The sequence below is a fragment of the Drosophila ficusphila genome, unplaced genomic scaffold, assembly GCF_018152265.1.
Source record: "Drosophila ficusphila isolate 14025-0441.05 unplaced genomic scaffold, ASM1815226v1 contig_198, whole genome shotgun sequence".
Classification (NCBI taxonomy): Eukaryota; Metazoa; Arthropoda; class Insecta; order Diptera; family Drosophilidae; genus Drosophila; species Drosophila ficusphila.
This window is the reverse complement of record NW_025064092.1, coordinates 9,209,632-9,234,527: the sequence shown is the minus strand read 5'-3', so window position 1 is coordinate 9,234,527 and position 24,896 is coordinate 9,209,632. Positions and strand designations below refer to the sequence as shown.

At 43.2% G+C, this 24,896-nt stretch overlaps 3 protein-coding genes across 3 annotated transcripts; 2 read left to right on the top strand and 1 right to left on the bottom strand.

Moving 5' to 3' along the window:
* Positions 1 to 6,659: 6,659 nt before the first annotated feature.
* LOC108091296 lies at positions 6,660 to 7,095 on the top strand. Its single transcript, XM_017190419.1, has one exon. It carries the CDS (start codon positions 6,772 to 6,774, stop codon positions 6,964 to 6,966), a length of 195 nt encoding a protein of 64 aa, XP_017045908.1. The 5' UTR covers positions 6,660 to 6,771; the 3' UTR covers positions 6,967 to 7,095.
* Positions 7,096 to 10,341: 3,246 nt separating this feature from the next.
* Positions 10,342 to 10,854, bottom strand: LOC108091290. Its single transcript, XM_017190412.2, has one exon. The coding sequence runs from the start codon at positions 10,812 to 10,814 to the stop codon at positions 10,368 to 10,370; it is 447 nt and encodes a 148-aa protein (XP_017045901.1). The 5' UTR covers positions 10,815 to 10,854; the 3' UTR covers positions 10,342 to 10,367.
* A 787-nt stretch (positions 10,855 to 11,641) lies between these two features.
* LOC108091281 (serine-rich adhesin for platelets) lies at positions 11,642 to 15,850 on the top strand. Its single transcript, XM_017190395.1, has 10 exons — positions 11,642 to 12,517; positions 12,592 to 12,930; positions 13,004 to 13,027; positions 13,085 to 13,210; positions 13,286 to 13,570; positions 13,636 to 13,881; positions 13,946 to 14,077; positions 14,149 to 14,829; positions 14,901 to 15,035; positions 15,105 to 15,850. Exons 1-10 carry the CDS (start codon positions 11,668 to 11,670, stop codon positions 15,659 to 15,661), a joined length of 3,375 nt encoding a protein of 1,124 aa, XP_017045884.1. The 5' UTR covers positions 11,642 to 11,667; the 3' UTR covers positions 15,662 to 15,850.
* The last annotated feature ends 9,046 nt before the right edge of the window (positions 15,851 to 24,896 follow it).

The following is a 24,896-nucleotide window of genomic DNA, read 5'->3' as shown; positions in this document are numbered from 1 at the left end:
TTACCAATTTCTCATTGTTTAACTGGCACACTAACACATGCACGCGACGCGCCACGACCGTTAATACAGACAGTGAAGAGAGCGCGAGGGAGTGTGCTATGGATTTGTGGCTGAGCGGAGAGCTGAGAGCGGAGCACTCGACGCGTTTGGCCGTCGAAACGTAACTGAAAGCGGCGCATTTGGTGGAGCGTCCACAAGCCAAGTCGAAATGCCGCCACAGCGTCGACGCCGGCCGAGGCAGAGGCAGCGGCAGCAGCAGAGGCGCCAGCGCAGGCGTCGGAACAGTGGGTCTGAACGACCGGTCACCATAACTGAATTTGACTGTGAAAACCAGAATACGGCGACCGATTTCACTGGGATTTGGTATGTAGGAGTTAAATGATTACAACTTCTGGATATTTGTAATAATTTAATTATTAAAAAATAACAACATATCTAGAAAAACTTTTAGTTTGCGACCAAGTTCATTCGAATTTAGTGTGTTGCCTACATTAAATTCACATTTTACTGGTTCCTTAAATCTTAAATCAATCTGTTTCTAAAAAGTATTTACATTCACAATATTATTGGGGTAATGTAGATACAATCAATCAGGTCAAGTTGAAATCTTTAATTCTGATTGGCTCCACAGTGTGTTGCTACTTGCATGTTGCCGCTTACTACTGTAAGTGCATTTCGAATGTTGCCAGCAGATGGCAAATGTTGCAAAGCAACAGAGTAAGAGACACACTTGGTTCAGATAACTATTTCTAACCAGAAGGTTTGATCTCTTTTTCAACAAATCAGAGGTATATTTTATTATTAAAACTAATTGGCAAAATGTATTTTAAGTTCAAAGTGTATTTTCAGTGAAGAGGGACAGAGACGGAGAGCGACTACCGTTAAGCAACAGAGAACCTCTTTTTATCGTGTGTCAGCAAGGTCAAATGGGGATGGGCGGAGAAACTAGACGGGGGCACTTAAGCCGCATTTCGTTACTTTTATGAGAGACTGGTGTCGAGTTTTGCAACGTTTTTTGTTGCCCAATCTTTTTGGGTTTGTCAACAAACTTTCAGAACGGAGCATTAAACGTGGTAATCACTCCATTGGGGGCACAGAGGCGCTAAAACAAAGGTGTTAAAAAAAGTGATAAAATGATGGTTTAATTACCGTAATCTAAGCTAATATGCAACACAAGGATATCAATAATATTTTTGTTCCACTGTTCGCAATCGCAACATCCTTCGAAGTGTGCAACATGTTGACCGTGCCCCTTGCAACATTGCGCTTGGAGAAGAGCTTGCCCAAATGTCTTATTTGTCGGGATTTCTTTTACGATCTGGCTGCCGAAGGAACCGATGAAAAAACGAGGGAATCCGGGAATGGCCTTCTCGGCTGGCAACATTTCGGCGACAGCCACTTGTTGCCCGTGCAACATCGAGATTCGAGGAAAAACTTCTATTCTGTTTAATTGCCGCCTGTCAATTAACTTCCTACCGACCCGTGGAAAAATCGCGACGAGTGAGGGGGTGATTTTCCCGGTTTGGTGGAAACAAAAGGAAAGAAAAAAAACAGTTACGTTTGAATGCGTTCAGTGCAATTTACTAAATGAAATTGCGTATCTGGCAGATGCATAGATGCCAATGCGATGTATTCTGCAGTTATCATTGTTTTGTTTTGTGTTCGCGTGTTGTGCTCTTTTTGTGTGTGTGTGTGCGAGTGTGTGTGTGACGGAGCAATTTATCACCCTGTATAGGGATATACATATATCTATATTCCGACATGACCCCCGCCCACCGAATCGCCAATAAGTGATTTATGGGATTGTTATTTTGTCGTTGATGTCGCACTTTCGCTGCGCTTTATTTATTGTGCTGCCTCTCCCTCAGCTTCCCCCTTAAAAACCGATTCAACCGATACGCCCGATTTGAAGTGCGCTAATTTTATTTCCATTTTCCGCCGTACAGCCACACGAAATTTTCCGAATTTATCACAGATAGATATTGAATTGATCGGCGGACTGTGGGAAGTGTGGCGACAATGGCTCTTTATGCTTAATTCGCTAATGCGTTTGACCTTTGACCCGACAGCAATCGATGTGAAAATGCGTGCTGCATAATTCACAGCGCATTAGTTCATTAAAGACTGAATATCGTACCAATAAACATAATTTAAGGTTTTCTAAAACGCGTCTGAATAACAACTAATTCTGAAAGGGAAGTGCTCAAAGGAGCTCTGCAATTACTTACAAATTATGGAAAGAAATGAAGAACCTTAGAGGTTCAAATCCACTTGAAATGTTTTCGGCTCACCTATGATCTCGATATCCGATGATCTGCTACCTGATTTGATGGCGAGCCAGACAAATTGAGACGTCGATTAAGATGCCCTGTGGGATGTGAGTGTTCTTTAGATGGGTGGTCCTCGAATCAATCTTCAGCGATCTCGGCAATTCTGTTCCAATTTGTAGCCCGGATCGAGTTCGGTTATCGGGCTCGAATTGTCGACGAACACCTGCATTTTTGTGGTGCATCTAGATTCTAGAATGTGTTCTCAAATGACGGTAACCGCAGCCTTAAACCATTAGGAAATGGTTAATAACTCTATAGCAAAGAAATTAGATCCGTACAGTTTCATCTCCCTCTTTCCTTTTAATTTCTGGCAGGTTTTGTTCGAGCCAAAGAACAAAACTCAATCTCAATTGCCGTCTTGGCCAAGAACTTCAGCTGGGAATCATTAGTCCACAGAAACGACAGCTATTCAGCGGGCAAAATGATGAATTATTGTTTTCAGATCGAACACACAAAGCACATACTCAGATGCTCGAATACTGTTGCGTTTATGAACTAAAGGTTAAGGTGCCACCGTCGGATGCACAATAATTAATTGATTTTCAAGCAGTCGTCTTATGATTTCATTTGCCAGGACTTCGACGGCGGAAATCAAAGATTTATTTGCTGCCTTACACAAATTTAATGGTTTTATTTTTTCATCGAGCTAAGGGCTTTGTTGTGTTGATGTCTTGTTTTATTTTCAGGTTATAAGGGTTCTTTATTGAAGTACATAATAAGTACACGTCCATAATTTTATTTTGTGCTGTTGTTTTTCCAAGAGTCGTTCATTTTCGAGCACTGAGTTGCTACAAATGGGTTAATGAGTATCTATTGCCAGGATGTCCATGGACACCCCTCAACTAGTGGAGTGTACCCATTGAACCCTTCTGTTATTATTATACCATTAAATGGACCCTTCCCTTTCCCCACATAACCTTTGACACCAGAGCCCAAAACAAGTTGATGAGGCTTCTTTGGACTTAGGAAAGTAGTTTCATTAAACCATGAGGACAATAAATGGACATGAAATATTTTCACAGTTGATCCTTAATGAGCTGAACCCTCCGCCCAAATAGCAAAAACCCCCCAACGTTCTAAAACTGCTAGTTTCCCTTTCGAATGGTGACCGCAAAATCCGTTGAACTATGCCTGGTATTCGAATCATTTCGATTTTGCACAGACGACCCTTATTTTTCAGCACCCCCTACTCGGTTTTATATCCATTTTGCTCGGACTATGGATTGTTTATTTGTTTGTTGACCTTTTAGCTCTTGGCGCGTGACTGTGACCATTTGTCTGCTTTTGTTGCGCACGCGTGCCCCGATATGCGTATTGTCCCCGACTCTGGACTCAATTTCAGGGCGATACCACCCGCCCCTGTGTTTTAAAAACATTTCGCTCCCTTGACCACCAGGAGAACTTTGCCATTTTTGGTTTTCAATTAAATTGCCGAAAAATTATTGCTTGTGGGTGTGGAGAAAACGAACGTGGACGAAGGAGTTGGGGGGTTAGAAAATACCATTTTCGAAGGGAAGCGCAGGGCAGAATGAACAGGATCGGGGTCACCATTGGGTAACGGTAATTGCGACCAGTTCATTTCCTGTTGGTTCTCTAACGATTTGATTTAATTAAACGACATTTTCCAGCGGATTTTAAAAGTTTTTGCAAGAGAGGGGGATCGCAGAAAATATCCATTAGAAGGGTGGTGGAAATATCCTAAGTTAACTTTTCTTTAACTCGAGAGTTTAAATTCAGTTCTCTAAATATTGACACCCCTGCAGTCTTTCCAAAACGTGCCGAAAATGGCTGTTGCAATCACCTGGCGACGGTTAATCTGACCCAAAATGTCGACGGCATAATGCGAATTTGTGCATTCGAAAACAGGCTAAAAGGAGGCTCAAATTTGACACCCGAACATTGGAACAATGGCCAGGGGGTGTGGCAAGGACTATTAGCGTCGGCCGCAGCTAATTACGAACCCGTCGCCGCGGGTGGTGGACATGTATGTACTATATACATATATAGGTAGGTGGTAGGTGGGTTCGGTTCAGAGCCCGGAGTCTGGAACTCGAAACTCATTTGCGGTTCAATGGACGGCCAGACCCAATTTTACTTTCCGTCGTTGCGTTGACATTTTGTGCATAGATTGTGAAACCTTTAATTAACTTTCGAGGTTCAATAAGGACCCCGGATGTGTCCACTAATCCGGACAGACTTTCGTTTCGCTTTGTTTAGCTGGCAAGCAGCAGGATATTCGAGACGCCACCAAAGAACCAAACAAACAAACAAACAAAACGGACCCACGGTCATCCCCAATATCCTGGTTTTTGTTTCTCGGTTGTCATGTCGCGTGCTTAGCATAGTTTTTCACAAGAAACAAGAGAAAACGCTATGGTATTTTTTTCAGTACAGTGGGAAGGGGGCAATAACACTCGAAGTTTACACCTACTCAAGCGGATTGCAAGGGCAATCGCCGTGTGTCCTGTGACCACAGAAATTCTGCCGAACGCCCGCACCTTCTGGCGGAAATGCACCTGAGTCCTGAGCCGTGAGTCCTGAGTCCCCGGGCTCCTTTGTCCTCTGCCGGGCTCTCTCATTATGCCATGTGGTCAAACACAAAGTATGTCCGCTTGTGGTGCGGCCCAGCAATCTTACTTTGAAGCTACATTTTATCAACGTGTCTGCCATGTGTGTGTGTGGGTGGGTGTATGGCTATATGGCCATGGGCGGTATGCGAACACAAAAAAAAAAAAAATGTAACAAAATAATTCCCATGCCAACATTTCCGGGAGTTGTGCAAATTTAGGGCTTCTCTCACCCGTGCCGAGCGAGGAATGTGTGGATAATGCGTTGCCATTTAACGCAATACTGAGCCCTGTTCATCGCAGGAAAAAATTGAAAAGGCAGTGGATTCATATTACAACGTCAGAATACCCCGTTTTTTATAAAAACGTATACATCACAAGGGATTTTTCATTTAATTGATAGGTTTTGGATTGAACAAAAACCATTTTTATCAAGGAAGTTCTTTAACAATTTAAAGAAATATTGCAAGTTAAATTTTTGTTAGTCAATTGATTTCCTTGCAGAATGAGAATAATAATGCTTTAATTCCCATTGAGAAGTTAAGGGGTATGAAGGCAGCGTCTGCGGCTTGTCCTTTTTTTCGAGCTATAATTATTAGCTTTTTGTGATATTAGGCGTCGCTTAGCCCGCCTGCCTCTGAAGGACGCTTTGTTGTGGTCAAAGGGATAGGATTTCATTTAAGTGGGAGGACATTGCCAGCATCTTGGGAGGATGGTACACCATTCAGTCTAACGTGTGTTTACCCTGTGGAATTTGCTATGTTAAAGTTATGGCTCAATTAAAAAGATGTTCTGGGTTCCCAGATATATCGAAATTCAGCTAGATACTCTCTTATTTTTCGCTTCCCTAATTGGACAGTTTTGATTAGAGCATTGCTAATTGTTTAATTAATTGGGGGAAAGTACCAGCATAGTTTTGTCTATCTATCTAACAGCAACTATCTGACCAGCTTGACCACAAATTATGAAACCCAGAACCTGGGAAACGATAGATCAGCTCAATGGAAGTAGAAAAAAGAACAAAAACCGTGCGAACGTAATCCGATCGTTTCTGTAACCACAGGAACCTGCCTTATATCATCCACTTTCCAACCGCTAATCTAGGAGGGGAGTTCTATGCGCTATTTACCGATGGAAGCGTGGCCTTCGTTCCCAAATTCGGTTTAGGGTTTCGCGCTCCGTGCGTGGAGATCCGGGCATCCAGCCCCAAACGAAGGAAATGTCAATATTTGTCGTTACCGCGTGGCATTTTCTAGCGAATTTCTTCGCCGCTTTGTCTACGGGTTTCTTTTTGGTTTTTAGGTTTTGGGTTTTTCGGGGTTTTTGGTTTTCGGTTACGTCGGATTTTCCTTTGTATCCACGGCGGCCATAAAACCAACAAAGGCGAAACAAAGGCCGCCGTGCGCCGTGTGATTATGTAAGGCGCAGTTGCACATCGGCTTTATATTTGCCAACGCCACACATTGCAGGCGGATATCCATAGGCAAAATCAAAGTGCCAGAACCAGAAACAGAACGAAAACGAAAAACCAAGAACCAAAAACCAAAATCCAGGCTCGCCTCTATTTGAATTAGCTCTTCCGCTTCCGATAATCGGATATATATTCAGATGGTGCGACCAGGAACCCAACAAATGATCGCAGTTAAGAGGTTTGGAATTTATTTTCACTCAATCCGAATGCTTTTTGTGTAATGGTTATAAAATGTTTATACACACAAAGAGAAATAGGTTTATCTTGTCTATTTCTGTCAAGCAAGAGAGTTCAAAAATCGAAGTCGGTTCAAGTTTTGTGTTTCTAAATTTTGTAACTGAACATTACAATATTTTGAAGGGTTTAATAATTGACTTGCAAGCCGAAAAGGGAAAGACCGAATATGCAGAAAAATTTGCAAGATATTGTTCCCGAAGTTTTCGAATTCAAGGAAGAGATCGCTCAAGTACAAATCGATATGAACTTGATTTGGTTGGCCGAAATTGAGGAATATGTTTTTGGGAGCGACAGTGAGTTCGAGGAACTCACTGATATTTCTAGCGAGGAGAACGACCAGCCAGTAGTCGAGTATATATAATAGTGTTATAAGGTGTGATCCTGACGGAGTGAGCCGATGACATATCCATGGGCAAACAGGACCCACAAGGCACAAGGTTTTCGACATTTTCCGGCTATCATTGTCAACCAATAAAGTTCTCGAAGCATATTGTGCCATGTCGTCATCCGTCATGATCGGTTTTCGGGATCGTTTATTGTCCTTGGCTCATCACTCACTTGTGCGCTAAGCGGATTAGGTTTCACCCAAAAACGTGTCCGGGACAATGGACGCGATGGTGGAAAAAAACAATATGAGTTGAGTACAAAAAAGGGAAACTCGGGCAACCCTCGGAACAATGAACCAAGTGCCAAGTGGATTGGCAGCTTGTAATCTGCCAACCCTGCCCCATAATATCCTCAGGCTATCTATATAGAACTGCACTTGCTACATGCTTTTTGCATCATCGCCTTATTGCCCTAATGCGATTAGCACTCATTTTTAATCGGACCTAACTAGATTTGGGTTTTTCGTCTAAGTCTTTCGATTGTATTCCCCTCCTTTGCTTTTTGTGTTCAGTGCACTGCGAAAAATTAATATTATACTACGAATCACTTCTAAAATTAATTGGAAACTACTCCTTATAATTGATTTAACACATTTTTGGAAAGCAATGAAGATTTTCTTGAAGTGTACATCATTTTGCTCGGCTGCTCATTACGCAACTTTTCGGGTAGGTGTTCCTTTTGATAAGTGGTCCATTGTCAGTGCCCTAGACCAGAAAAGCAAACAGTCTCGAGGGCGAGCAACTCGAGACAAAATTATGGCAAAAGTACAGTCGCCAGTGTGTCCCACCCCCGACCCCTGACCCCTGACCCTTCACTGCTACCCCTCACGGAACAAAGGAGTAAAATGGTTTTCGGCGGAGCGGGTAAACGTGGAGCGTGCACAGCCTGTAAAATTGCAAATCGGAACAACACTTTCATCGATAATCGCAAGGGTCATTTGGTGGGTCAAGTGTCGCTGCGGCGCGTGCGAACCCCTCGAACAAAATTGGGGAAGAACACGTGGGGAAGAGCTGGAAACTTTACCTAACAGGGAAATTTGTGGCCGTTATAGATGCAAATCAATAACGAACCTGAATGATGCAGTAAATCAGAAAGACCAGGACTCCTTTCATTTGAAACAATCATCAAATATGTGGAACATAAAACATAAGGGTTAAACAACATCAAAGCTGTGTCGATCTATCTATAGTTTCTATATTTTCGATGACTTTCAAAAAAAAATTAAAATTAATGTTAACTTTATGTTATCTAAAATTGTTCAGGTTTTAAATTTGCAACGTAAAAATTGCATGTTGATTGTTAAAATCGCATCTTGATTTTTTTTTACATTTTCCATTTACCATGTTAATTTGCAAAAATCACAAAATCAAACATTTTTTCAATGACTGAAATTATAATACCAGAGGGTATAAAAAGTAAATGGGTAAAGAAAAAATATTTTATAGAAAGACATTTTTAAGGAGTAATAAAATGCAACTAAAATAATCTTGAAACAAACTCATAAGGAATAGAATATGCAGATGTCACTGACGATCGAATATGTATATATTTATCTTGTGTTCGAATTCAATTCTGTTCTCATCCAATCTGTTCCCACAAATTTAAGCTGCTGCCAGTGGGTATGCAATAAATAATTTGAATGCCTGGGGCGGAAAAATAGAAGCACAAAAGGAGGCAGCAGCAACAAACGGATTCCATTTAGATACTCGTTTCGTTTCGTTTCCCATTTATAGTTTGTAGTTCCATCTATATAATATCGCTCCATCTGTTGCCGTTTGCATTCGTGGTGTTTGCTTTTAACTATCGTCACACAAGCGCATTTAAATCAGCTTAATTAAATTGTAATTGAATATGTTTTTTCGCTTAGAAACTGACACAAGCTAACAATATCCACGGGGTTTGGATGTTTCAGGGGGGTTGACGGCTGACGTTTGATAAGCTCATCGCGGGGATTGTCTTGCAAGCTATAGAGTATATACTTTTATCCAACCCTTAACTCACCACCAACAGTGATGTCAACGAGTAAGAAAGGAGCCCAAAATCTACTAAAAGAATAGTTTATTTTTTTTTACGATGAAATCAATCATAAACAGAGATAATATTTCCACAAAGGCAGAAAAGATGAAAGCAAAACAAAGTTTATTTTCAGTAAGCATAATCCTTAATGCTTAAATGAAATGCAAAAACACATTTTAAAACAGCTATAGCGAATAAAGCAATATTTGTTCAAGTCTAAGCTTTCAATATAATATTAACAGACAGCGCTGGAAAATAATGAAAATGTAGAAGCCAAATTGACAGCCATGATGAAAAGAAAAGCATGTACCATTTGTTTATGCAACGAAACTAATTTAAAGTGCTTCACGCGGCGGTCGCTTAATCCGCTGCCATGGTGTGCGTGCGTCTCTCTCTCCGTCCCTGTCGCTCTATCTGCCATCTCACTTCCTCACTCCCACTGTGTGATAACTTCGTTAAGTTGTTGACACGCATATATATATATATATATGGGGGGTAAATAATAATAACAATATAGTCAGTAATTAAATGACACAGGCACGTGGCGCGATGAAGCCCAACCACAAGCAAAGTTCACAGAATAGCCGAAGGAAACACACTCACACACACACACCCATGCAGGCCGTTCACACACACACACACATGCATATGATACTGATTATTCAGAATGCAGAATCGGTGAACGGAAAATGGGGGAATCCCAGTTGATGCTGCCACATCGTTGACATTCAAATTCAACTATTTGCACAACAAAATTCAAGTAAATCTTTGCACGAATTAAATTTCATTTGTTTACGACTCAATGAAAAGCCACAAAGCTTCTGCCAATGGGCTTTCGCTGTCAGTTTGAGTTGGCCTTTTCCACTAGACAGATAGACAGATAGACAGAACGACAGACAGACAGACAGAGAGACAGACACGCAGACGAACACACATTCGCTGGTTAAGATACAAATTTATAGCATGTATTTTTGGCGCAATTAAGATTTGCGCACATAAACGGCCAACTTGTGTTGGCATTAAGTGCTTTGCTCAAAAACTTTTAATTGAAATAATTTGTTAAGCCCTCTGGGAGACTTAAACTTTGCCAGAAATGCGAAATATTTTCTTTATACATAAGACAACTGCATGAATGTAAATATTTTTCTGATCTCTGCAGGCATTTTGACTTACAACTAAAACAATAATGGCTCTTTTCAATTATGCCAAAGGCTTAACAAAGAACAAAGCCTCTTTCATTTTTTGTTATTACTAATCTATTGGGTAAATATTTATTTCTCTTCTGAAAGCCAGTTGAAGGATAGTCGTATTAAGAAAAATCACAAAAGAAATATAGGTTCAAGGAAAGATTTATTTTAACTATATTATGTATCCCTTATCGTTGCTGAATTTGTAGCAAAATCGCTTAAAGCAAATCCTTTGTCTTCTCGTAGTTTGAATTATTTCAGGAGTTGTAGGGTTGAAGGCCACCGTTGTAGAATCCAAAGTGGAGGTGGAGCCATCCAAAACATTAGTTGTGGGGTCTGCAGTTGTTACTGGAGTCTCCGTTGTTAACTCTGTGGAATTTACTGATGCCAAAGTTGTGGTCCCCACACTAGTGCCATTCAAAGGAGTGGTTAATGTGGTGTTTATATTGCTCGCTTCCAGCTCCAGGAAATTTATCAGCGAGTCCATGAACTTTTGTATGGAGTTACGATCCTCAGCAGTAAAGGTCTGCGCCTCTGAAACTCTCCAAACACAACCACTCCATATCGAGAATATGGCCAACAGAAACACAAGACGTTGATCCCGATTCAAGGCTGTCATTTTGTTCAAGTTAATTGTTCTAAGCACTTTAGAAACTGCACACATTTGCTGACGGCTTTTCTTAATTTATACAACCTCAAATATTGGATATCTCTATGCGGAAATTTTCGGGGCAGCTGAGGTTACGTGCCCCCATCGCCGGAAGAATTGAATATCTCCTCAAACTCTCTGGGTCACTGGAATAATCTAACATTTAGGCAGGGGTATGAGAAATTTGGTGAGACATTCAAAGGTATTTGACAATATTAATCAACGAGGTTTTTTTGTTTTGCGAGTGAATAAACAACTTTGCGATCAATGAAGACAGTGTAAATTGAGTTTAATCTTAAGAGAGAGATTTAGTTTAAATGATACGGCACTAAGTTGAGTTAAAAGGCATCAATTGAGCTTAAACGCATATGCTTTTTAAACAAAAAGAAAGCAAAGTACATAATGCCTAATGAAATGAAAATGGGTCGCTTTGATCTTGATTTTCTTAGAATGAACCGTAAGAGCACTCAGCCAACTTAAACTTGCAATTCACATGAATGTCCAAATTCAATTCGATCGCAATCTACGAAGAGCACCGCTCTAAAGCAGATTTCCTCAAGTAAACCTCACTCACTAAGCAGAGAAGATAAGCAGATTGCCACCGAGCATGCATAACGAAGAATGCCCAATGCACCACCGAGCGTATCGACAGTGATATTGATGTCGGGCAGGCACGTTTTACAGAATGCCAGAGATTGTGCCGATAATCTCGCCGGGCTTACATGGTGATAAGCGAATTAAATTCGTATAAAAGAGCTGCGAGGTGGGGCCAAATCTATCAATCACCGACAAGAGAAGTCAGTGAGAACAACCATCCATCAAGATGTGGCGCCTGCACTTGTTCCTCATTCTGTCCACCTGTTTCCTGGTGCCGCACAATGCCAAGCCAATGACGCGATCCACGGTTGGATTCTCCTCCTCGACCTCCGCGACCTCCTCAACCCCATCGACCTCCACGACCACCTTGGCCACGTTGCTCCTGGAAACGGATTCCGGAAGTAGTACGGTTAGCAGTACTATTAGTGATACCACAACGGAACAGTCCACCTCCACCACCGAATCTTCAACGAGGACACCGCGAGTGATGAACATCGGACGCTTGGCTTCCAAGGACCTCGCCGATTTGCTTTTGGCCAGCATGCAGGCACGTGGCGCTAAATTGACCGCTCTCCAGGAGTCCACCATGAAGTCGCTGCGCAGTGAGGAGCCCAAGGATACCAAGGGCAAGGATGTGTTCCTGCAAGTCGGCATGGATGTGATCATTGACATTTTGATTGGAGCTCGCAACAACGCCACCTGCGCTCGCATCATCCAGGATATCGACCAGTCGCAGGACAGGAACAGCCTCACCCTGTCGCTGAAATCCTTCCTCGCCCTGTGCTTCTTCAATGGCATCGAGTGTGCCAAAGAGGAGGTGGCTCAGGTCATCAAGAGCACTCACGCGCGTCAGCGTCAGCAGGCGAAGAGCATGATCGATGATCAGCAGACCGAGGGATCGGGACTCCGCACCGCTCGACGAGTGGCCACGGCGACCAAGGACGATCGCCAAACGGTGCTGAAGTTCCTGCAGGCACGCAACATCAACGAACTGAGCACCATACTGAACACCCTGCTGCAGGTTTGCGGAGCTTCGGGCGGCGAGGCCCACAAGATCATCCGGAATTTGAGAGAAAGTGAGTGTTGGTAAAGGACCTTCACTTCCAATGATAGTTGTTAACTATTGGATATCATTTTGCATCCTTTTCAGTGGGTCCCGACTCGGTCAGTCTGTTGCAGGTGAATGCCTTCAGTATGCTTTCCGTTTCGCTGCTCGATAGTTTGTCGACCATTGCCGAGGGTAAGTCGAGTGGCTTGTGCTCCGCTGCTCCCGAGAGCTGGATCGTTCGCCTTCTGGCGATGGGCGTGGACAAGGTGGTGCTCATGGGCCTGATGACCGCCCTTGATCGCACCATTGCAAACTCCACATCCGCCACATCCGCCGAAATCACCAACGCCGCAGCATTGAACAGTGTGAATGGCGGTGACCTCACAGACGCCAAGTCCCTGGTTAGCCCAAAAGCTGCTGCCACCGCAAAGCGAGCCATTTGTAAGTACTACATATTTGCTTCTTTTAAAATTTTTTTCTTAACATTTTCCCTTTTCTTATTCCTTTTTTTCAGTGGGTTCGGGCAACGATTTCAACCGTAAGCTTTTCATAGTTTATTTTTCACAGTATTATTAAATTGTGTTTGTATTTCTAGTGGCACCTTCGGTGCAGGAAATCGGAAACTTAAACACTGTTAATGATCTTATTGTTGCTGATGTGCCCGCTGGAGTTTTTCTTCCGATCGGCAGTACTGGTACTGGCAATGGCAACGTTCTTAATGGTAAGTTGCTGGAAAAGGCGTGTCTTTTGTATACCTTAGTTTCCATTTTACTGGTTTCTTTTCATCAATTTGCAGAGGGCTCTGATGTTGTTCTCAATGGAACAGGAAACAGTTTCAACCGCTTACTTGGTGCGAGAGTCCCCGCTTTAGTGGGTGCCCCTGTTTTGTCGGATATCAATAGTGGAACTTCGTCTGGTTCGCCTTCTTCTTCTTCATCTTCATCTTCTGGTTCACCGAGTGCGGGGTCCACTGGTTCTTCCAGTCCATCGACTAGTTCCGGAACCCCAAGCTCTTCTGGTTCTGCTGCCCCTTCATCTTCTCCTAGTTCTTCTCCATCCGTTGTGGGCAACATTGCGAACGGTGAGGCTTTACACATCATTCTTGTTGCTAAATAATATATTTACAATATTTACTTGTGATTTCAGTGCGAGGCGATAGTCTTACTGGCAATCAGAACTTCCTTTTCAAGCTCCTCGATCTTGGACTTCCAATCTCTCTGGCTGCTCCTGTTCTCAGTGTCATTAATAATCAAGGAACTCCTGCTGGTTCTTCTTTGGGTAGTTCTTCAAGCGGCTCTTCGGCTGGTTCTCCCAGTGGTTCGCCCAGCAGTTCTTCAGCTGGTTCCTCCAATGGTTCCTCTTCGGGATCCTCAGTGGGAAATACCGCCAACAGTAAGCATCCTAGTTATTCAACCCATAACCAGTTACTGATTATTTAATTTAATTTTTTTAATAGTCGGACCCAATGTCGATGTGGTTGGTAATCACAACGAAGTTACAAAGGTAGTTGATGCCAATGTCGATGCTTTGGCTAATGTTCCCGTTCTTAGCACAATTACCGGAACTGGCTTTGGCAATACCCTCAATAGTAAGCTAACTCATTTCAAGGTTCTTCAATGACTGTTTGATAACATCGTCGTTATGTTTCTTGTTTTTTAGAAAAACAAGACGTCTTTATAAGGGGCGATAACAATACCGTTACCAAGGTCGTCGATGCCAACGTTCCCGTTTTGGCGGCTGTTTCGGCCCTTAGCAGTCTCACAGGCAAATCCTCTGGCGGATCCTCAAGCGGAGCCTCAAGTGGCAGCTCCTCTCCATTGGGTGCATTGGGTGGCCTGACTGGATCCTCGGGGTCATCTGATGGTCTGCTTGGTGGACTCCTTGGTACCGTTGGCGGTGTCGTCGGTGGTTTGGGTCCCATTGTTGGCGGTGTTGTCAACACATTGGAGCCCACTGTCGACGGTGTTCTTGGCACAGTAACACCGGTTGTTGGCGGTGTCCTGGGCGCCGTTGGTGGAATTTTGGGCGGCGGCTCTTCCAGCGGCTCTTCCAGTCCACTTGGAGCAGTTACCAACATCTTGGATGGCGGCTCTTCCGGCGGTTCTTCAAGCCCTCTTGGCGGCGTTACCGGACTTTTGGGTGGTGGAGGCTCTTCTGGCGGTTCCTCCGGTGTCATTGGAAACAGCGCCTCCAGCGATCCTCAAACTTTGGTCCGAGGCAACGGCAGCAACATCGTGCGACTGGTGGATGTCCATGGCTTGGTTTTGGCTGATATTCCCCTGTTGAGCAGCATTACCAACATATTGGGATTGGGAGGACTAATTGGCAACTCAGCTAACAGTAAGTTTGAAGTGTGAACCCTTAACCCTTGACATCTTATTAACCCATTACTTTCGTTTTTGCTTTCGCAGAGGGACCGAAGACAGTGGTTATCGGCGATAATAATCGTATCGTGAAGCTGATCAACGTTGATCTCTGGGTGTTGGCCTTCCTCGATGTGCTCAACATTATTCGCGGCAGTGGAGGCGTTTGCAACAAGCTAAACTGTAAGTGAACATCTCACCGAAATCGCGGGGTAAAGCCTTTTTCTAACTGGGGAATTTTTATTTTAATAGCCGGACCTGACACTGAGATCATTGGAAACAATAACGATGTGGTTCAGCTGGTGGATGTGGATTTGAGTGTTCTATTGCTGGTTGATCTGCTGAGCCACTTGATCACCACTGTGGCCAATGACTGCGGCAGCACCACCACAGTGACACCCATTACGGAACCGCCGACAGCTCCGCCACCAACGGTCCCACCACCAACGGTCCCACCACCAACGGTTCCACCACCAACGATCCCACCACCAACGAACCCACCACCAACGGTTCAGCCGCCCACTGAGATCCCGCCCACCTATGGCCCACCCACCAACCAGCCTCCCACAATCGCACCTCCCACAATTGGACCACCCACCATTAGGCCACCCACAGTGGAACCTCCCACCAACAGGCCACCCACCGTTCAGCCACCCACCAACAGGCCACCCACCGTTCAGCCACCCACCAACCGCCCGCCGTCGCCCAATCCCAACAGCTGCTATCGGCGATATTGTCGCAAGTGGCGCACTCGCCCCAGCTATTTGTGCCACAAGAACTGCGGAGGTGCCTACACCTACAAGCCCTAAATCGCAGTCCTTGCACCACCATCCACCAAAGCAGCAAAGGAACCACCGAAACCACCGGCTTTACAGCCACTCGATCTTGTTATGCGTGGCACTGCCAGCCTCTCTGCCATTGGGCATTTATTTATTTTGTGTACTTTCTAAGCAAAAGTTGTTTAATATATTTAAAATATAAAGACATTGAATCGATAACTAAAAAAATTGTTCAATATTGGTTGGTTCGATTGGAGTATTAAGGTAAAAACTCCAGCATAATTAAACTTTTTTATTTAATATTTACCCAAGTGCATAATAAGTAAGAGTACTACATAAAAACTCAGACACGCTTTAAATAAAATACACGAACCCAATGCAATTACATTCACCCCACCCAATGAAAAAGTTAAAGCGAAAAACAAAAAGTTACGCTTCTTAAATAAAAGATAACATTATTAACAAAAGCCACCCACAGACCCACGGACAACCGCGCCAAATACTTGACGACCTGAAGTTAGACAAATGGTCGCCAACCAGTGGAAATTGGGGAATTTTCCGGGGGAAAAGCGACCCGGAACGTGTCTCACGCCCCATGAAATCATAATGAAAGCAATAAAAGCATCACCAAGAACCAGAAACAGAAACAAAACCATCCGAAAAACCAGAAGCTTGAGGTGCGAGTGTCTCACCTTATAATTGATGACCTAAGTAATTTGTTATGGCTATGAAACGTGTGGCAAACACAAAAACGCTGCCGCAGCACGACAACTGCGGAAGAGCGAAATATTGAAGCAATTATAAAATTTTCAGAAAAACCGCCTACAGGGATGATAAATGCGGGAAAAAGTTTTTGTGTGTTGGGGGATTTCTACTGCTAATGATAAGCATCAGAGGGTCGTCGAGTGTTAAATATTATGCAATGTCTTGGGAGCGGCAATTGGTCTGCCGAAAGGAGAGTCAGTCCTTGATTTTCGGCACCAGAGGAATGCCCAAGGAAGTCGTCAATGGTCGTTCGGGGAAATATTTTACCGCCTAAATGTGGTTAGCAAAAAGTGCGGTCGGCAAACTTTTAACACCTCAAAGTATAATCGGACATAAATTCAGGGGAAGCCATGAATAAATAACATAGAGAGTGGGTCCTTTTTTATTTGTCATGGGAACGCTAATAATCGTGGTCAATTATTTAGTTTAAATGGAAAGCATGGAAATATGGAATTAGCAATGATAAAAAAGATTCGACCTTCTAGGAATTCAAACGTTAATGAAAAAGTTATGGATGTGCAGTTTTGGATAATTTTTTTGTAAAACACTTGAACTATAATGCAGATTTAAGGTAAGTTAAGTTTTTTTTCTGCAGCTTTAAGTAATACAGAGTTTTTCACGGCACTGCTGATGTCATTTCCGTTTTCTATCACTTTTCCAGGCTGAGGCGAACACAGGAAGTATGAACTTTCCAACACTTGTTGCCAGTTCGTGACGGTGGCGAAAGTTCGCCTAGTTGCCACCCCAATTCTGGGCAATCCGGTGGAGCAGCAAGACAATCGATATCCAGCACGGGGCATTGGGCATCGGGCATTGAAAATGCAGCAGACTTTTAGGCGCAGACATGTTTTATGTACTTGTCAGTCGTCAGCGAGACGCGGGGACAGACATTTAGAGCGTACGGAGTTGGGCGTAGAAGTTGTACGAGTAGCACAACAACAACAACAACAACAAGTTCCGCACAACAGTTGGGCCCATTCTCGTCTTACTTTCGCTCTGGATTACTCTTCTTTCCGCCGTTGCCTTTTATTATTGTACATAATTTGCACGTGCTGCGAATATCTAAAATTTACGACTGGCATAGACACACCGAGAGCGAAAGTGCACAGGTTGGTTGTCTGCGGCGGTGGTTGGGTGGGTGGAAATGCGAGTTTCAGGGGGTGGTGGTGTTGTCGTGTACATTATTTTGCTTTCAAGCGTTGAAATAAAAGGAAAAGTCGCCGAGCTTTAAATGAGTATCACAGCACAGAGCGAGAAATAAATAAAATGCTGGCTATTATACCATAAAATCAGCCTATAATTTGCCAAGACATTTTTAAACTGAAAGGTCCTTGTAAAAGGTTATTCTACTTTACCTACTGAAATCAACCTTTCTGTGGTATATTTTCTCTCTGTGCAGCCAGCGTCCACTGGGTCGCCCCCGCCGCCTTTCCGCTTTTCCGCTGTCTCTAGGTGAGTGAAATCTTCCACAAGCTGCCCCCCGGGATCCCTTTTGGCCTGTCTGTCCCTGTCTTTTATCCCCCACTCCCCCACATTATTTCCAGCTCGCTCTGTCCGACTGCCTTGCTTACTTTTACACGTTTTATGTCGAAAATAAATGTGAACTAATGCATTTTTATTAATATATACAAGCGTGCTGGGAATTTCAAGCTAGGAAATGATGTCGGCTGGGAATATATAGACGCACCCCGCCACGCCCCCCTTCTCTGTTCTCCCGGGAAAGACACCGCCCGCTGACGATGATTAAGCGTAAAAACCGCAAATGTTTTTTAAATGCAGTGCAAATGCTTGCGGGTCATGCCCAGTGTGCTCTGCTTTTTAAGCTTCTTCTGCGGAGTGAAGACTTTTCTTTTCTTTTCAGCCAGCTAAGTGAGTAGTTTGTTGAATCGTGTTGAAATATTTAGCACAACGCGTACGTGCCGACATTGTGTGGTCGCTCTCATCTCCAATTGGATTTCGGATTTCGGATTTACAGCGAACAAACAGCAACAAAAAATTGGTAAATGGTAAATAAAAGTTTGTCAAGTCACATCCCCAATCTTGGATGCACGCACATTTGGGTGTAAAAAGATATTTATCCCGAAAGGGAGTGCAAAATTACGATAACGCGGATACGAAATCATAATAAAAATGACCGACTCTGGAGACTTACTGAAATAAAATGTATACAATACATTTAACACAATTTTGAGGCACATTTGGTCACACTGCATCGTTTAGTGCGACCAAATAATTAATAGAAGCAGCATATGTTGCTCAATGTTTTCTGATATCAAAAAACTACAATCAGAACTAGAATATATGATTTAATTACAAAATTTCCTCGGCAGTCGCATATTTTTAGATCAGGGGTTATCGCACTCCTACAAGTATTATCTACTTTTCTTCAATGGCCCTGCTGGCAAATGAAATGAAAAAGCCAACAAAGTGGCAATGAGGAGGGTGTTTCTCCAAGGCATGGGACTTGCAAAGACGACACTTTGCATACTAAGAAGTCGCCATGGAGTGGGTGAAATAAATAGGAAAGGCAAACAGCGCGCCGCTCTATTGACATTTTAGGGTTTCATTGTAAAGCAATTTAAATTATTGTGTATATTTTCTTTTTTTACTTAGCTTCTATTTTTCCTCGCCTTTATTTGGACCCTCTGCTTCCTTTCCATGTTTATTATATACATATATACATATATATGTGTGTGTGTGTGTACTTTTTTGGGGTAAGGAACATTTTCAACTTAAGCATTCAGGACATCGTGTCCGCGACTCGTGTCCTGTTCTATTCTATTCTTTGGATCCTTTCGGCTGGATTTTATTTTGTGCAAATTTTTCAAATGTTATCCTTAATTTAGTTTATAAGAAGATGCCAGGCACGTTCCAGGCAAATGACATTTTATTTGTGGATTTTTATAGACTTTCCTTATGCGAACACTCGCTCATCCCCCCAAAAACAGCCAAACTTTTTTCGTGCGTGGTGGCTGGAAAACCGAAAAATAGGTCGTAATTTTTGTTTTGGTTCTGAGTCTCAAAATTTGTTGTTTAAAATTCTTTTGGTACGAACGCACATGTGACTTTGATGAGTCAGGCAGGATATTAAAGGGGATAAGTAATAATAGTGGTCATGGGCTCCTTTTTTTCGAGGGGGTGTGATAAACTGTTTGGAAATGTGCGAATATCTGAGCTACGCATCCGTATTATTCAGAGAGAATAGGAACAAAAGCCATGGCGAAAAATGCAACAATGGTTGAAAACTTTTGCGAAGTGGTTTCTGCGTTGGTCCAAGGTTTTCAGGTTTAAGGCAAAAGGTAAAAGGTGAGAGGTGAAAGGTGAAGGCTGACGTATGCCCCATAAAATTGCTCTTCTTCGCTTTCCGGCTATTCGCACACTCGCACGGGTTGGGACATAAATTGCGCACAATAAAGCAAAAATTAAAAAGCGTAAACAGAAATTGCTTGCTTTCCGCAAAAACCTTCAGTTTCGCTATTCCTTAAATTTCCCGGTGTTTTCCCCCTTTCGTTTTAAAAGCTGTCAGAGGCGGGATTCCTTTTTGACTGCCTTCCCCGTCAGATGAAAACAATATAAAAGCTGAACAAATTCCGTCGCTCCTTAATAAAAGCATTCTTTCCTTGGGGCTGGGAAAAGTTTTTGATACCTCTGCTGGTATCGCATTAATTATATACCAATAAGATGCTTTGAATCCTAATCAAAATGTACTCGCTTCAAATTCAACGGAATGCATAAACCAAAAACATGCGTTAAAAGGAATTGTAATTTATCGCAATTCCACAGAAACAAGCGTAATAAAATGGAATCAACCTGGCTGCTGTAACTTTTTAAATATTAAAGTACTTCTGCCATTGAAAATGGGAAGAGCAGAATGGGGAAAAAAAAAGGAAAGTCTGAGGGGAAATGGTGGGGATGGAGTCTTTTTATTGGGGGGCGAAACACAATGGCCTAAAAAGGGAAGCTATACGAAGATATACGTACGGATGCACACACCTTTATTATTATTTTTACACTTAACTTCCGGTTTACGCCTATTACGCCACCCGCCCCCCAAACAACAACAACAACAACAACAACCACCCTCTGGATCAAATTACGAAACACAACCCCTGCTCTTTGCTGTCTGTTCCCGCCTCGGAGCTCGCAGCTCGGAGCTCCTTTCTCATCCTGGATGAAGTTATTGTCCCCTGACATTGTGTTGTTACTTTTTCTGTTTTTTTTTTTCTTTTTTTTTTTGTGCTGGCAGGACCGGTATCCTTTGTGCCACGCATTTTCACGTGTTCGTTCCGCATAGTTCCGTTTGATACGCCACAAAGGTGTCGCCGTGCGTCTGTGTGAGTGCCCCGGCGGAATCCGACTTGGGCGAGGATGTCCTTCGGTGGCAGGATGTAAGCGGAAGCCGCCGATTACGCATACGGATGCAGCAGACGGGCAGATGACACCAGACGGGACTCGGAACTGGGGATTTCAGGCAACCCAAAACACAATGACACAACCAACGGGCAAACTAGAGTCCCCCGCTTTATGCAGTTTTAAACCTAATCAACGATTGTCCAACAATCCCTTTTATTAATAACATTTGTATTTTACGCTAGCTTTAGCCTTGCCAGTTCGAAATCATACTCTGTTTTGCCTGTGTGATAAAAACCAAGTCAAGAACCCGTGTCGACTGGCAACGGGATACATCCGATACAAAGTCAAGGCCTTTTACGGCGCTTAACAGCCAGTCGGGCGTTTCGAGAGTAGACGATGTGGGTTGCTTTTGGGGTTGGGTTGAATTGCAGGAGATATGTGGAAGCGAAGCGGCTGTCAGCTTTGATTGATGCGCTGGAAACTTCGCGTGAAATTGCACACCGAAAACACCAAAAACCAGAAACGGCAGCGGTGGTAGCAACCAAACACAAAAACAAGAAACAGAAAGCTTGGCAAAAACTAAACGGAAGGAAGCACTCAGTGTAAGCAACACGGAAAACAGAGAATTTAATAAGCAAAAATTAAATAAAAAATTTAGAAAATTTGTTCCTGTCAATTGTTTTTATACAATTATGTACTTTGGAGAATAGTTTAATTCAGAAAGTGTTTTTTCAGTTTAGTGAAACTAACTTTTATCTGAAACTAGTTCATCTGCTAAAGAAAAACTCTCCGAAATTATTCACAAATTTAAGGTATTAATATTTAGTTTCCAGTGTATCGTGTACACACACTTGTGTCCCGTATATGCATATATCTACCTCTGTTAGGCACTTTATTTGCGTAGGGCGGCATGCTTGGCTGGGCACCTGTGATATCTGGATATCTGGGTATCTGGATATCGGGGAACGGGCGACCCAGTCCTCGAGTGACGCGCTTTAAAATGGGGAAATTAAAATTCCAATAATAGCATCGCTCCTCCTAAGGGAACCCAGGTGCCTTGCCGTCGCTATAGACCCACATTGCCCCGCCCCCTTGAGGCATTTGCCCAACATTCTCCGCCCATTCATATCTCTCGCGGCAAAGAGCCTCCGCCTCTAAGTCAAGCGCCTTTGCCTATCCGTGCTATCTGTGCGCTGTGTATGCGATAAAAATAAATTAAGCCACAAATTGCAATTTAATTTAAGGTTTTCCTTAGCCTCAATCCACCCACAAAGGCGAAAAGAGAAGTTGCGACACTTTTTCGTGGCATATTAAAATAACTTGCCACATATTTCGGTGTCGCCACGTTCTCTGGGTGGTGCTGGTGGCTCTGGTGGCTCTGGTGGTGGTGGTGGGTGGCGAGGGGTGTGGTGGTTGGGCTGGCAAATTTATGGCATTGCAATTGCAAATATAATTAAAATTTCCAACTCTCTCTCGCACTCCGGTTACTTGTGTTTGCTTTTTGGGAATTATTTTTAGCGCCTGTCATCTTTGGGTTTAGCTAATTGAAGCTTAGCGGCGACTTAACAATTTAATTGGAATCGGCATGGCCAAAGGAATGGGAGCCCGAAATGGTTGAGGGGCAAAGTTCCATGGCGGTATGAAAAATGTAATTTAGGGGAATGGAATAAGTGTAAATAAACGAGAATTTATTTCATATAAAACGAGAGATGAATTGCCAAGAACTCAAGTACTTCAATAGTAATCAGCAGATCAATCAGGAAAATATAAATTAGTATCAATTAATTTCCAGCAAGGAAACACCATCGAATCACTTAAACTTCTACGTGACTAAAGATCGCGGCGAGTTCAGTGAATAGTTGATATAATTTACTTAGGTACCTGCTCTCGTTTTATGGCCACGTGTTGCTGCACGTTGCATCACTTTTATGTTCCTGATCCCCGTAAACTTTGGCCCCCAATAAAGCCTGCCGGTGAAAAAAAAAAATAAAAGGGGAGCCACCCCTTATGGCTTTCGTCTGCGACAAGCTTTTATAGTTGATTAAGGCATATCAAATGTCAAATGTCACTAAAGTCGACGGCAATGTCTGCTGTAAAAACTAAACAAAACCCAATGCGGGTTGTGGGATTGCGAGGCGGAGGGAGGGGAAATGAAGCTTTACGGTGCGGTTCAGGTATATCTCTCCCCCTCGAAATTCACCGCCCTTCTTCGAATTCAGTTTGGCAATAAAAGAAAACAAGCGGAAAAATAAAGGAAGTATAAGGAATATGCGAGCATGCAGCTTATGCGGCGGATATCGCTTTGTTAGCGAAACTCCGTCATTTCCCCCCACTGACAACTCTGATAACTCCACTTTCTCCCTCTGACTGTCTGTTTGTCTGTCTGTCTGGCAGCTCAATTGCCAACCAGCTAGCAACTCCTTGGTCCCTCGACCAGGAAACGGAAATTGAAGCATAAAATTGCCAAGATTGCCGCCACACCGAAGCAACGAAACTCCCAAAATCTTGGAATAATGGCGGATACGCGAAAATGTTGTCGATTATCCTAGGCGATGGATCTTAGATGGAAACTCAGTTGTAATTGAGCGCAAATAAATTATGGAGAAACTGCTGAGTGAAGTTGAGATTCTAATAGGCTTTCCCTTAAAATTCTTACAATTTAGTTACTTTAAATTAAAAAGGAATCTACAACTTCACAGTGGTTTTAGTCAGATTACGCTCGTTTACTTAGAAATTATCCCCATACATCGGAATCTGCTGGCAAATACTCGCAGTTAAGCCAATTTGTCGCAACAGAACAATCTGTCGGGTAAATTATCCGTTTGACTTGCCCCACCACCTGCCCACTTCAACTCACCTGGGGGGTTAATGTTTTGGCTCCCGGCCGTAGATCCAATCCAAAGCCTCCTATAAACACCCAGACTCTCCTAACCGTTTTGGTGGTGACTTCTACAAACGATAATTAATGAAATCTGACATCGACTGGGGTAATGGTTGGGCCCAAAAACTGGAGACTGGTGAGGTGGTCACGCTGGACAAGAGTGAATACAGAGAAAAAAATTATAAATAAATAATAAACAAGATAACAAAAATAAAGAATAAAGAAGAAAAAAGAACCTAAATAATAATTGCTTAGTTTTCTAATTTTATACAGAGAAACACAGAGAAAAAAAATACAATAGATTATAAATAAATTATAAACAAAAATAAAGAATAAAGAAGAAAAAAGAACCCAAATTTAAGTTGTTTGGCATCCTAATTGGGTGATAGCATTTGTGCCGTTTAATTTCTCTGCGTGTACAAATGGACATTGTAATTCGGAGAGGGCATTCCGAAGGGGGGTTTGGGGAGGGGCTTCGGCGGGGCTGGGGAGCCTGTTCGAGTGTATCGATGAGTGAGACAGCGACGTTGAATGCCCTTAATGAGAAATCGTTTTAATTGAGTTTGCATGTTTATGGCTGCCTTTTCACTTGAGCATCGCCTGCACTTTTGCGTGGGCGAGTGTGTGTGGCCGGCTACCCCTTCTCCGCCCGGCCGGCAATCACTTTAAAAGCCAAACCTTTGAGAGGGTTTTTCTGGCGACGAGGAGGCGGGCGGCAAAAGTGATGGCGATGGGGGTTCGGGGGCACTTTTCCAACCCGACGAGGTCAGCCACATATTGTCATGTACAATGGCATCGTTTGTGGGCTGGAACAGAACAGAAGATGTAACCACATGCTGCTGCTCCTGATGAGGGTCAATTGTCCATTAGTGTGGGTGTGTGTGTATGTGTGTGTGTTTATGTCCTTGCCATCCTCCTGCTGGCTGTTTTTCGGTGGGTGGCTGGCTGCCCGCCTGCTTGGCATCTTGGGGGGCAACATGTGTGGCAGGCACAACTTTTGACATGCCACCGCCGCCGAAGATCCGCTTTTGGGGTGGCTCAGGCCGCTCCTGCTGAGCCACTGCAGCTGTGGCATAATTATTTGTTGATTATGTAAATTCGGCACTCCATTGATAGTTGCTTATCCTTCGGCATTCGCCTTCGACTCTTCGGACAAAGGCGTGATCTAAGGCCACCCAAGTGACTACCAGTCGGTTGGTTGGGTAAAATACGATTACAAGTTAAGCGGTATGTCCACAAAATGAAAAACTTTGGTTGTTTAAAATA

Coding starts and splice junctions, on each gene's coding strand:
- LOC108091296 (XM_017190419.1), top strand. CDS start 6,772: ATGCAGAAAAATTTGCAAGATATTGTTCCCGAAGTTTTCGAATTCAAG.
- LOC108091290 (XM_017190412.2), bottom strand. CDS start 10,814: ATGACAGCCTTGAATCGGGATCAACGTCTTGTGTTTCTGTTGGCCATA.
- LOC108091281 (XM_017190395.1), top strand. CDS start 11,668: ATGTGGCGCCTGCACTTGTTCCTCATTCTGTCCACCTGTTTCCTGGTG. Junction 13,211..13,285: donor CAATGGCAACGTTCTTAATG/GTAAGTTGCTGG, acceptor ATCAATTTGCAG/AGGGCTCTGATGTTGTTCTC. Junction 15,036..15,104: donor CGTTTGCAACAAGCTAAACT/GTAAGTGAACAT, acceptor TTATTTTAATAG/CCGGACCTGACACTGAGATC.